We start from the raw sequence: 14491 nt of genomic DNA on the forward strand, positions 1-14491 counted from the left end.
TATGTTAAATATATATTTTTGAATATTTTATTTTATTTTTTCCATCAACATTTATCCCCTTTACACCATCTTCCACTTCCACCCTCTCACCTTCCTTTCACCCCTGCCTCAATCACCATGCTTTCTATTTTTCGTATATGTTTTTATTGAATTTTTTAGAGAGAGAGGAAGGGAGAGAGAGAGAGAAAAAAAAACATCCGTCAGCTACCTCCCTCAGGGATCAAGCCCCAAACCTGGGCATATGCCTTGACCTGGAATCGAACAAGGGACCTCTTGGTGCACAGAGGAGACTCACCCAATAGAACCACAGAACCATACAGGCCAGGGCATCGCCACACTTTAAAACTGCATTTCATTTTTTCATTTTGGTTGTGGGGGAGGCATGCTTAATGCTTGTCCCTTAGAATGTTATAAAGTGGCGTATGGATAAAAGTGTAGTGTTCAAAGAATTTGGAAAATATTTGGCAACTCACAGCTCAATTGTATCTTCATATCTCTAACACATTTTTATTCTGCTATCATTTTTATGCTGTAATTTCCTCAGGACCACAAAGTGACTAGAGTAACTTCAATGTGTGTGTGTGTGTGTGTGTGTGTGTGTGTGTGTTGCTTTTGATACAATTGAGCCCATCTTTTTTTTTTTTTTTTAAGTAAATAAAGTTTTTCAGGAGCTCCCAACTAAACTCCTTTCTTCCATCTCACTGGCTAGAATTAGATACCATGCCTGTTCCTACATTAGCCCCTGGGGGAGGAAATTGGATTGGGTTAAACAAACAGAATCGACTCAGTGAGGCTCAAAAGAAGTCCAGAACCGCTCACCCCTACAGTAGGCCACCAACATCTAGAGAATAGAGTTCTGTTAGGGGAGGAGGGGCAGGTGGTAAATGAGTAACCAGAGACTCTCAGAAAGGGACAGACAGTTGTGTCTGCCACAGCAGGAGAAGTAACTTTAAACTTTTTTTTTTTTTTTTTTTTTAATGAACTGGCCACTTCTGATTTTTTTGATGTAAGGGTACATTTTTCTAGTCCTGATAACCCCAAAGACAAATGTATTCCTTAAGTCTTAGAGCCTTTATTATGCTAAGGTACTTGGTGACTCTCCAAGAGAGGGATAAAGCCTGCAGTATTTCACAAATAATAAAACGGTTCATTATTTAAAACAATGCAATTATTTTTCAAGGCATTCTTTCTGGGATGAATGTCTTTATGAATGCGGTTCAGAAATTGCTCTCCTGAATTATTAGTCTGAACCCATTTCATAGTATATATTTTATAGTGGTCATAATGCCTTCAAGATTGCCTCTTTTAAGTACTATAAATTATAAGAGAAATTTGTAAAGTAGCAGGTTTTAAAATGAATGTTAGAAAATGAATGGCCCTATAAAATAAGAATAGTAAAATGTCTGGATGGTGGGGTCACTGGAAAATTCTTTCAAACTTGCACTTTGTTTAAAATGTTTCGTGAGAGTTGAAAAATAGTAACCACAATAAAACAAAGAATAGCTTTTATGTATATGACCAAAAAACCAGTGATAATACACACAGCAGTACACACACACACACACACACACACACACACACACACACACACACTGAGTGGCCAGATTATTATCTCTGAAAGCATAATCTGGCCACTCAGTGTGTGTATGTGTATATGTGTTTGTGTGTGTGTATGTATATATATATATATATAAATATTAGAAGCCCGGTGCATGAATTTGTGCATGGGTGGGGTCCAGCCAGCCTGGCCAGGGGGAGGGGACATGGGCGGTTGGCCGGCCTGCCTGCTGGTCGAACACCTGGTCGAGGGGACAATTTGCATATTAGCCTTTTATTATATATGATATACACTGAGTGGCCAGATTATTATACATTCAAAGTTCATAATAATCTGGCCACTCAGGGTATATGCTAGAGGCCCGATGCACGAAATTTGTGCAAGGGGCTCAGCCCTCGTGGCCTGGCTGCCTTGGCCCTCGCAGTCCCACCCACTGGTTGTTCCAGAAGGTTGTTCTGCCATACAGTCTAATTAGCATATTAGCTCTTTATTATATATGAGCACACACATATATACATATGCAATATTTATATTAGCAAAAATAATTCTCATACCTAGGCTATCTTCACCAACACACTAAAACCTATGTGAGAGTAACTTTAAAACACTATTGAAGGAGGCAAAGCAAAGCTTGAGCAACTGGAAAGACACAGCTAGAAAGACTCACCTTCATAAAGACATGTTTTAGCTAAGTTTATTAATAAATACATCATAAGCCCAATTAATATACCATTAGGTTTTTTCTTTCTCAAGCTAGATAAATGGGTGATAAAGTTTGAGTAAATAAATAAATAAAAATAACCAGGACAATATGGGAAACATGAACAATTTTGGTGGGTGAACAGTTATAGTGAGAGAGAAGCTTAATCTATCAGTTATTAAAATATATTATAGAACTTTTATGAGTGAAAATCTAATATTGGTACAATGAAACAAATTTTTAAAATCCTGAAAGAGACCCAATTTATATGGACATTTCGTATATAATAAAGGAAGCACTTCAAATCAGTGATTAAAGCTAAACTGTTATATGTTATTATTGAAGAGCTATGTGGAAAAAGATAAATTTTTATTTTTCATACTGTACACCAGAATACATTTTAAGTGGATCAAATATATATCTTTAAAAAATAGATTCTAGAAGAAAACATGGATCTTCTATACTCTGAGAATGGGGACATTTCTTTCTAACCATGACTGAAAATCCAGAAGCAATAAGAATAAAAGAAACCGATAATTAAAAAAACACACACACAATTTTTAACAAATGTAATTTTATTTTTAAAAGAAATACCTAAAGTCAAAGAAAAATTACAAACTGGGAAAAATAGTTGCAATTTAATCTCAAGGAATTAATATGTTTAATAAAAAGCCTTTAAAAATAGTAAAATGACCAACTTTTTACAACAATTGGCTAGATTATAGACAGAAAAAGAAATGCAATGGCTTTTTTAAAGGAAGATGTTCAACCTCCCCTAAAATAAGAAAAATTCAAATAAAAATACACTTGTAGCATTTTTTTCATATCTGATTAAAGACAATCCAAGTTTGACAATACACTTGGGTGGTGAAGTGGTAAGGAAATGAACACTCTCATCTTTTGCTTGTGGGAAAGCAAGATGGTACAAACCTATTAAAGATGAATCTGCCAATAATTAGCAAAAATACATATGAATTTACCCTTTAACATAGCGGCCTCACTTCTCAGAATCTATCACCAAAATACCCAGACAAAAATTGAAAAGCACATATTTGCACAAGGCTGTTCATTACATTATTTAGACTTTGTTAGACATGATTGTTTTTCTTAAAATGTTATCTGCATACTATGGGATAAAGTGAATGAATAATCATAATGGTATCATTAAGAATGAGCATTTTTCTCAGGAAAAGGGGAGGTAGATGTGTTAGGAAACACCCTCTAGTCCTGGGTTTGAATTGGAAGTAGCAGTAGGCATTCATGAGGAATTTTATCTTAAAAAAGAAAATTCCTACTCTAGCCCTGGCCTGTGTGCCCCAGTTGGTTGGGTGTCATCCTGTGCACCAAAAGGTTGCCAGTTCAATTCCTGGTCAGGGCACATGTTTCGGTTGTGGGGCTCAATCCTTGGTAGAGGGCAGGCAGGAAGCAGCCAATTGATGTTGCACTCTTCACATTGATATTTCTCTCTCTTTCCCTCTCCCTTTCTCTCTCTCTAAAAATCAATAAAAACTTCGTTTGAAAAAAATCCCTCTCTGAACATGCGGAAAGGCCTAACTCAAGTGACTAGCAGTGAGCATCAGTTGATTGTTACTTAAATGATATGCACATAAACCACAGAAGTGTCTGCCATATAAGATAGTGATGTGTACTCTGAAAGGGAAAGATGCAAACTCAAATAAATTTGGGAAAGTCTGAATTTTCTTCTTGGAAATTATACTTTTTTTATAATAGTAAATGCTCTGAACAATTCTCTGGTAAAGAAGTCTACAATTATTTAACTATTGGAACCCTTCGCAGGAGATTAAGACGCGGTGCAGAATTCCTGTTGTGTCTTCACTACACAAATGTGCCGTAGGAAACAATTTGGGGATTAGTGCTGCGAAAGTGGAAGTCAATCTGTGGCTAATTATTTCTCATAGAGGGACAAGAGGTCTGAAGAGCGTTCCTGGTACCTTGAACTAAATGACTGTGTAATTTAATATAACTGTTGTTTAGAATCTGCTAGATTCTAAATGCTTTGTTCAGTGTTGGGAATAAGAAAAGAAAAGTCTGGGAGATAGATGTTAGAGCATTAAAATATAGTGCTATTATTAATTTTATAATAAATATTTGAATTGTTTTGCAAAATCTTTCATTGTGATTGAGGGGCTCAGTGTAGGCTACCATTGAATTGTGCCATGGAGAGAAAATTAAATTATGATGGGCAAAAGCAAGGGGGAAGGACATTTCTAGCAAAGTAAGGAGCATGAGCAAAGATTGTTTAACATTGGAGTTTATGATGTATTCAGGAAAAAAATAGCCATACTTGTCTGGAACAACAATAAAAAAAAAGTACCTGTCTGGAACAACAATAAAAAATTGTACCTGTCTGGCAATAAAAAAAATGTAGGGAAAGCCTGGGGTAGGCTAACATAGGGACAAGGCTTTGGGGCCTGACAAGCCTGAATGGTCATCATTGATCTGTCTGGAAATGACTATGGAAAGATGATTTAATCTCTGTAAGGCTCAGCTTTCCCATCTGGATAATGAGGATAATATTTATCTCACAAAGTGAGGCTAGAAATAATGTATGCAAAGCTTCCAGCACAGTGGGGTGGGGGACACAATGTCTGTTCTTACTGTTACTAGGCAGATGGGATGAACATTCTCAGTTGTCAGTGGAAAGGGCTCGGAGGCAATGGAGAGCCATTGAAGCATTTGGAGCATGGGGATGAAGTGATTAGCTTTGTGGTAGGAAAGATGGACACAGAGGAATGAGTAGATGGAGACATGTGGCATTGTATCCTGATGGGAGATTAGGAGCCCATAGATAGGGCATTTTTAGTTTGGCCAAAACTGTTCAGTGTATCAGAGGTAGAACTGATAGAACTTGGCTACTCGTTAGCTCCACGTACATGAATGTGGCTAATGGGGAGTGAAAGTCAGGAAACAATGAAAAATGACACCAGATTTTTTAGCCCAAGTATCTGAGTTCCCAGTAATACCAACAATCAGACAGTCAACCCAGAAGGTGGATGGAGTAGATATATAGAAGTTAGTGAGTTCCATGTGGAATTTCATTTGATTTCCATCATTTTCCTTTAGGCCTCTGACCTTTCTAGAGTAAGTTAGCTTTAAAGATTTGCATGTGACAGCCCAGCTCCTAATCAATTCTATGGAACCACCACATTTTGAATAGTGTAGTGGCTGCTTCTAAAATTTGTGTAATAATGATTGGAAAGATTAGTGTGATAGGCTCCAAAGTCAACTACTAAAAACTACGTAATATGGTAGTCACATGTGGCTATGTGGCTTGCACTGTCCTAGTCCTCAAAACATTGATTGCTTTAAGCATAGTTGAAAGTAAAGACAAATTTAGACATTCTACTCAATGCCAATCTTTGTGTGCTTCTTGTTTTAATGTGCAGGACAGGAGAGAATTGGAAAAGATTCCAACTATGAGCAGGAGGGGAAAGTTCAGTTCGTGATTGACGCAGTCTACGCAATGGCTCATGCCCTGCATCACATGAACAAGGATCTTTGTGCTGACTACCGGGGTGTCTGTCCAGAGATGGAGCAAGCTGGGGGCAAGAAGTTGTTGAAGTACATCCGCAACGTTAACTTCAATGGTGAGTCTCCAAACATATGTGGTTTTTAGGAGTCCTGTGTTGGCATTCTGCTTTATAAGTTACATATTGAATGATTATTTACTCTTGAGTATGTGTCAAAACCTGGTTGATTATCTAATTTTAAAAACTGAATCAATATATGAATGAATAATGAGAGAGTAGTGAGTGAACGAGTGAATAAATATTTGGGAGTATGGTTTGTCTTCCTTCCCTTAAAATAGCTTTATATTTGAAATCAAATTCTTCCTCAGTGAATATAAATTCAGAACTGTGAAAAACACACATATTTATTAGTTATTGTACACTATCTCTATACAGTTATTTTTGTCTCCAGTCTTATAGTATTTACTCAAATACTGCCTTCCTAAAATATTTGCATTCATTTTTTTTTATTTCCTCACTCTCTTCAGTGTGGTTCTGTTTTTAATTTGCAATATAGTCAGGTTTATTCATGATTGCATTGAATTTGGTTAATCATGTGATGATTAATTTTATGAGGCAACCTGACTGGGCAAAGTGATGCTCAGATAGCTGGCAAAGCAGTACCATTGGGTGCGTCTATGAGGGTGTTTCTGGAAGAAATTAGCATTTGACTTGGTGAACTGGGTAAAGGAGAGAGGGCTTTCCCCAAGGTGGGTGGGCTTCCTCCAACCTCCCCCCCCCTAGGGCCTGAAGAGACCCAGAAGGCAGAAGAAGGGCAAATTCTCTCTCCCTCTGCCTCTGTCCTCAGACATGGGTGCTCCTGCTTCTCAGGCTTCAAGACACAGACGGGGCCTTCAGATACGACCTTAATATGCGGGAAGGTTACAGCATCACTTCTGAGGTCTTATTGCCAAAAATACATGCATCAATCTAATCATAAGGAAACAGAGGACAAAATAACTGACTAGTACTCTTCTAAAGTATTCACATCCTGAAAAAGGCCAGTGGAGGAATTGTTCCAGACTGGAAGAGACTAAGGAGACATTACTATTAAATGCCGTGCGGGAAAATTAATTGATCCTATACCAGAAAAAGGACACTAGTGAGACAATGGAGAAAGTTTAATAAAATTTGCAAATGAGTTTTAAGTAGTACTATATCAATATTAATTTCCTGGCTCAGGTAATTATATTAAGGTTAAAGGAAACCTTCTCGCTTTTCTGCTTATAAACAACAATCCACTTAAACCCACAATATTATATCAATCTTCCAGGAGTTCTATAGTATGTGGATGAAGAGGAACCACACTCTATTTGGGAATCAACAGTTCTCTAGTTTATTGGAGACAAAATGACTGTGTGTAAAACCAGAAAGTAGTCTAACTATAAATGATCTTCTTTTTATAGTTTCTTCCTGATTTTACAGAATCTCCTAAAATATAGAATTAATTTTCCCAGAGACAGACACATGTAAATTTCATTATTTATCAAACACTAAATTCTATTAGCTGGGTCAGTCTCTGTGCTATGTATTCTGGTTCATAGATATGCATAACCACTCTTACAAGAGTGACCAAAATTATCGTTTTGAGACTGTTCTTGGCGACCCTTCCCTCATTCTTTCTTCCAAATAGTGCTCCGTAGAATCATTTTGTCCAAACAGTCTTGTCCGTTGATGAGCCAGAGATGCTGAGCTGCGGATGAGACACAGGACCCATGTTTATGGAATGATTACTGTGTGCCAGAAAGTGTGCTACATATCTGTGTTGGCTTATTTAATATTTAGAACACCAACATGGTGTAGGTACTATTATTTACCCTTTTTTTAAGGTAAGGAAACTTCACAGAGAATTAAGAATCATGATATTCAGAACCACACATCTGGGTAGTGATGATGCTACACTGGTCCTTGGGCACCTAACTCCACAGGCTGTCCCTGTAAATGTCTGAGAGGAAGGGCTGACTACTTCATTCCTGCTTCATCATCTTAGAGTGGATGCTCTGTGGGAGGTCACAGGCAGGATCAATTGTTTTTTGTCTCTTTGTCACAGCTGCATTCCTGCCCTGTGGTCCACATAATCCCCTTTTCTCTGAGGACTTTTTTCTGCCATGAAGACAGCCGGGAGACCTCTGGCTCCTGAGGCACTGTGACGTTTGTTGATGATGGGGCTCGGCAGTTTTGGGAAACAGAACCTGTGCTAGATTTAATGAATGGATTCCATATCACTTTAAGTGAACAGCTATTCATGAAAAGAAATTTGCCATTTTTCACTCATTTAATTTCTTGATTTTTATATAAAGAAATAAAATACTAGAGAGGAGAAAATATGTGTTTAAGACTTCACAGTTAGCAAATGACAGAGACAGATCTAGAAAGCAAGTCTCTTTCTAGTCTGTTGTGAAAAATTTAGCCTTTCTTTAGCGTGTTTTAGTAGGGTTTTGATTTTTTTGGTCTCAACTAAGCCTAAGTGTTCTTTTCTTTTACTTTACTACAAAACTTTCTGCACCCCTAGTGGTTTTGTTCCAGACCAATAGAGCACAGTTTAATAACTCTGACCCTCACATTTACCAAAGCATCAATTTAGGAAATGATAATAGAATGTCCTGAAAATATTGCTATAGTTTCACCAAGCACTTAACCTCTACTTATGATGCACCAAGAGAAAAGATGACTACTTTTATCTTCATCGCTTCTGGCCATGTTTTTCTTTGCATCCCAAATGAATGCAATGACCTGAGCCTAAATTTGACTTATGTAGTTATACCTACGTTGGCCCATCTAAGCAGATGTCAATACCTGTAAATGAAAATTTAATAAATTTGTTGCCTTGGATACAACATCTTAGAGAATTGCTATATAATGGCATATTTAATCTGGAATGTGTCTGTATCTAGATTTACTAGTTTCCAGGAGACAGATTGGGTTGCAGTATATTTCGTAAAGATGACACATATCATGTGCTTTTTAAAAAATCCTCACAGGAGGATATGTTTTTATTGATTTTTAGAGAGGGAAGAAGGGTGGGAGACACAGAAACATCAGTTGGCTGCTTCATACTAGTATATACACCCCAGCTGGCGATGGAACCCACAACTTAGGAGTGTGCCCTGACCCAGAATGAAACCTGCAACCTTATGATGTTTGGGATGATGCCCCAACCCACCTGGCCAGGGCTCATGTGCTCTTTTTGAAACATGAAGTGAGCTCTATGTTCCCTCCCCTTGAATCGAAGTGAGCTTGTGACTGATGCAGAAGTGACACTATGTGTCTTCTAAGGCATACAGGTGAAGAGGCTTCTGCCTCATTCTCTCAGGACATTTGTATTGCAGACACAGCTACCATGTTGGGAGGAAGCCAAGATGCCAAATAGATAGGCCACATATGGGTGTTCCTACCACAGCCCCAGCTAAGGTCCCAGCTGACAGCTGGCAGCAACTGTGAAGCATGTGGGCTTCAAGCTGCCCAGCTGACATGAGGGGACCAGAGGTGCTGTCCCCAAGCCCTGCCCAAATTGCAAAATATGGGTTGTTATTTGGAGCACAAAGGTTTAGGGTAGTGTGCTGAGCAGAGCTAAATAAGTGGAACACAAATCAGTGCAATGTTTCTGGAATCTGTACATGGGGTGGGAAAGTGAGAATAGGAAACTTGTAAATACCTTGATGCAGAGGACTGTTTGGACACCTGAGCAATCTAGATCCTAGGTCCTTCTCTACCCAGGAAGAAAGGGCTCCATTCAGATACTCTGACCCAATAGAGATTTCAGACTTGAGTACATCCTGTCATCCAGACTTCCACTATCCCATCTTATCTAGAGGCCCTGTTTCCACTACCTCAGTGCACCGGCATCCCAGCCCTGACACCTGGAGACATTTCTGCAGATGATCACTTCTTCTTTGATAACTTCTTTCTCTGGACCGCTGTGATCTCTTTTTTTTAATATATATATATATATATATATATATATATATATATATATATATGGTGGTGGGCAAAAGTAGGTTTATAGTTGCAAGTATGCAAAACAGTTTATTCTTGTATTATTATTTATTAAGTATCGTATTTTTCAAAAAATTTATTGATTGATTTTAAAGAGAGAGAGAGAGGAAGGGGGAGAGAGAAAGAGAGAGAAAAATATCAATCTGTTTTCCACCTATCCATGCATTTATTGGTTACTTCTTGTATGTATCCTGACCAGAGACTGACCCTCAATCTTGGCATATGGGGATGACCAGCTTGGAATATGGAGATGACCAGCTAACCAACTGAACAACCCAGCCAGTGCTAATTATTGTATTATTTATTTGTATTATGTAACCTACTTTTGTCCACCCCTGTATAGACTTCATTGAACATAATCCCCTTTTTTCTCTTTTAAGAAATCCAGGGAAGCTGTTAAAAAGTATTGTGGAAATAATAATCCATTAGCTTTACAGAATCCATCAGAAAGGTCAAAACCACATACGCTATTACAAGTCGTCACTTAGATAAAGTGTTCAGCTCTTCTGTCTTAATTTCTTAAAGCATGAACTTTAATGAGAATGGAAAGGGCATGGCAAGAGTCATTTTGCCTAACAAAGATTGTAGGAAGAGAGAGCGATTAGATGATGTGTCCCATTCTGGTGAATATTTAGCTGGTGAGCCTGAAATCTTTCGGAGCCCCAGGCCTCCAATATTCTTCTCTCCTCTCAAAGACAATAAAAAGCTCATCGTATTGCGTAATGACTAGAAGTTATACAATTACAGCAGATCCTAGTACCCAATGTGAAAGCAAAGAAAGGTGAGCATCTGAATATCACTGTCTTCCTGCAAAATGATAGGGTTATTTTCTGGCTGATAACATGTAAAATGCGGACTTAGTTTGTTCTTCTTATATACTTGGAAGGCTCACTGGAAGTAGAAAGCCAATGTTAAAAACTTCTTTTTGTTCATTTTCCTCTGTCTGTACTGGAAAGGCTCCTGTTGATTCCTATAGAGAGAGAGCTTCAGAGATCCTATTGGGATACAGTGGGTGCCTTTATGGGCTCTGAGGGTAGTGTCTAGGTACAATGTTGATGAAACAAGTTGATGTGGTGCTTTTGGCCGAACAGACTCAGCCACTGGCTCAAGATGGTGAGACCATACCTGCATAACTCATAGATCGCACCCTCTCTCTCAGTGGGCTCTAGCCTGCTGTTTGGAAAACGGAAGATGCTTACCCTGATGGAGAAATTGAAATTAGGTGCCCATTAGGAGAGTCAGCTTTAGTGCATTGGAAAGTCTGGGTATCTGAAGGCATGTGTTCTGGTCCTGAGATACCAGCCAATAAAACAATGGTAAAAATAAAAACAACTATATGTCCTAGCCAATTTGGCTCAGTGGATAGAGCGTCGGCCTGCAGACTGAAGAGTCTTGGGTTCGATTCCAGTCAAGGGCATGTACCTCAGTTGCAGGCTCCTCCCTGTCCCGGGTCCTGGTTGAAGTATGTGCAGGAAGCCACCTGCTCTCTCTGGCTATGACCCCTGCCTCCATCACTCCAACCTCCTGTTTTCATCTTCCCATCTCCTTCCTCCTTTGACTCCTGCTGCCTCTCACTTCTAAGGGCCATTATAATTATACTGGATCCACCTAGATTGTCCAGGACAATCCCCCCTACCCCACATGATCCTTAATGGCATCATTGAAAAAGCCCTTTGGTCCTGAATGGTAACATCCACAGGTTCTGGATATTAGGACATGGACAGATTTGGGGAGCCATTATTCAGCCTACCACAGCTCTGATTTTTTTTTTAAATTTAATACTAGAAATGTCATAAAATCCTGTGCCTGACAGTTGTAAGATGGTGTGGAGTTCTTTAGCTGCCTCTGTATTCTGCCAATAATGTTGGACAAACCCTCCCCATGGGAGTCACTTTCAGCACAGGACTGCAATCTTGTCTGCCTCTTATTCTTCTGATTGGACCCTTTCTCTGACTCCCTTCCTGTGTTGAGTAATCACTTGTGTGCGGCCGGTTTCACCATCTTGCCTGCTTCCTAAGCGCTGGCATCTTTTCCTACCCTTCAAGTACTGCTTCCCTCCAGTTAACATGCTTTTGTTTTTCTTGCATGCAGATCATTAATGTAAATGCCACCGTGGCCCAAATTCTGCAGAGGCTAATGATTTTGTTAGCCAGATGCAGAGCTCTGCCACCATGAGTCTTAAATTTACAACCAGAATTCACAAAAGTGCTTCATCCTCCTCTCCCAAAATAGCCAAATGAACTTCTGTTCCGTGATTTTATTTCAGCTTGTAAACTCCCTGTAAACTTCCTTGTAAAAGGCAGGAACTAGACTAGAGCATTGTTTGTTATGAGGAATATCCAGTGTTAACCTGAAGGCAGAGCAGAGATCAGTCTCTCACCTGAGACCACCCACATCTATCCTGTTTCCAGGGAATCCAAGGGAGAGAAACTGCACCCAGTGACCAAACTTCTGGTGATTCCTTTGAAACTGTTCCTGAAACTAACCCAAACTCACAAGTTTCATTCTCTGTATGTGGCTTGCCAATTGCTCCATGGGATTAATAATAAGGGACTTTTCGCTCATATCCCACTTTCAAAGATATGTAAACTTTTTTTCTCTTTCTGTATCTTTCACCCTCTAAGACAGCTTTCTATCTTTCTAACATACTCTAAATAAATCTATTGGTTTCCCCTTAAGATGAATATTTTAAACATGTGAGGTTCAAATGGGAGATTGAGAAATAAATTAATATTTATAAAACTGCTAAGCATTTTACACTGTTTATCATATAAAGTAAAACTATGTAATAAAGAGCTAATATGCTAATTAGACTGGATGGCAGAACAACCTTCCAGAAAGACCAGTGGGCGGGGCGGCAGGGCCCCGGGGCCACAAGGCAGCTGGGGCTGCGCGGGCCGAGGTAGCTGGGACTGCTAAATTCATGCATCGGGCCTCTAGTTTAGAAATAGTCACCCAAAAAAATTATAAATGCAATCAGTATCCAAGTACCTTTTAAGTAAACTTTTTTGCTTGTTTGCTTTTATGTGTTTTTTTTTTTAAATCCGTCATGCCCCTTTTTAAGTTTATGTATTTGTTTATTATTTTACAAATGGCTCTTTACTAACCACAATTTAGGTGGTTGGAGGCTAAACAGCACTGATTAATTATAATAAACTTGAAGTACTCTAGAAAACCATTTATTTTTATTCTGCACAATAAAAAAGATTAGAATGAAATATTAAGAAATAGTGAGAAACAGAACTGTTCATAAAAAAGGCAGTTTGTTTTCCCACCTGCTGTCAATAGCATCTGTTGGCACCAGTGGTGGCTTGCCCATGAGCCTTAGAGACCATTTTGGGGGAAGCTCTTAAACAATGGGGTTATGTACTAGCTACCTTGTCCATTAGCAGGTCTTTAGACCATCACCAGTGGCATAAGAGATGGAAGGAATCTTGCTTCACTCTAAAATCTGTCATTTTCTGGCCTTCTGCAGGTAGCGCTGGCACCCCAGTCATGTTTAACAAGAATGGAGATGCCCCGGGGCGGTACGACATCTTTCAGTACCAGACAACCAACACCACGAACCCTGGCTACCGTCTGATTGGACAGTGGACAGATGAACTTCAGCTCAATGTGAGTTCTGTTTTGTTCTCTTCCTTTGCTTGTGTGATACAGGAACAGGCTTTTAATTTGCTCAATAGGCAAATGGTTTTGTTTGCTTGTGCATACATGAGTGAACAGGAAATCTGTTAACAGGCATCAGCAGGGACTGGAAATAATACAACATTGAGAGTGATGGTGTTGATGATGATAAAGATGATGATAGGAAACATGTGTTGAGTTCATATCAGACATTATACTAGCACCGATGTGAATGATCTAATTTAATCTGAGGCTTGGATTGCTTAACAATCAAATTAGTAGATAATACTTTAATACTTTCACAAGATACTTCTCTTGGTCAGACCTACCTTCCTTACTTCCTTTCTCCCTCCCTTCCTCCCTCCCTCCTTCCCTTCTTTCTTTCCTTCCCTCCTTCCTTTCTCCTTTCATTCTTCCCCTCCTTTCGTCCTCCCTCTATCCTCCCTCCTTCCCTGCCTTCCTTCTTTTCTTCATATTTAGTGGTTTGTTTCTTTATCTTTTAATGCATTTTAGTGAGTTGCTTTGTTTTCTGTTGAGATTTTCTGCATAACTGGAGCTTTATCCGTTTCCATAACCTCTCCCTCTTTTGGTACAATGTGACCTTGAGTAAGCAGGCACTTCCTTGTGTAAGGTTATGTCAAAGTGCGCCTGGCAGCGGCTGTCAGGAGCTCATTTGACACTGTTGGCTTTACTTAACTTGCTAAGTGAAGGACAAGTTTTGGAGTCTTCAGGATGAAGGACACTGAATGAGATTCACTGTAGGCTTTGGGCTGAGTTGAATGATTAAAGCAGGTTTACGGAGGCTGAGGCCCATTTTGCTTTGGATTCTCTTAGGGAGTAGAAATAGTTTCATAATTTGTATCTAGGAAATGGAAGGATTAAAGATAGGTGAGAGTTGTCATTAACAAAGAAACAGTAAGCACTTATGTGAACCGACAAAGGGACGTTTTAGTTATTTTTGTGGTTGCCGAGTATCCTTGCTTCTGTCTAGTTTCAAACATGATGGCAGAATTGTCTTGTTCCACCACAGTCATGGAGTGGCCTTGTCTGATTACGCTTTACATTTTGCTGAGATTGTTTATG

The 14491-nt window shown here is 39.1% G+C and overlaps 1 protein-coding gene across 7 annotated transcripts in view; it reads left to right on the forward strand.

Annotated features, from left to right (window-relative positions):
* GRM7 (glutamate metabotropic receptor 7) overlaps positions 1-14491 on the forward strand; it is an 843273-nt gene that overhangs the window by 531401 nt on the left and 297381 nt on the right. For all 7 annotated transcript variants that reach the window (XR_013960786.1, XM_080671907.1, XM_080671909.1 and 4 more), the window contains 2 exons: positions 5666-5866; positions 13260-13399. Coding sequence is in view for 6 of the 7 variants with exons in the window: in XM_080671907.1 (XP_080528033.1) it covers positions 5666-5866; positions 13260-13399 (341 nt within the window). In the remaining variant the exon portion in view is untranslated. The remainder of the gene's footprint in view (positions 1-5665; positions 5867-13259; positions 13400-14491) is intronic.

The sequence above is a fragment of the Plecotus auritus genome (genome assembly GCF_963455305.1).
Source record: "Plecotus auritus genome assembly, chromosome: 6".
NCBI classification, from domain to species: Eukaryota; Metazoa; Chordata; class Mammalia; order Chiroptera; family Vespertilionidae; genus Plecotus; species Plecotus auritus.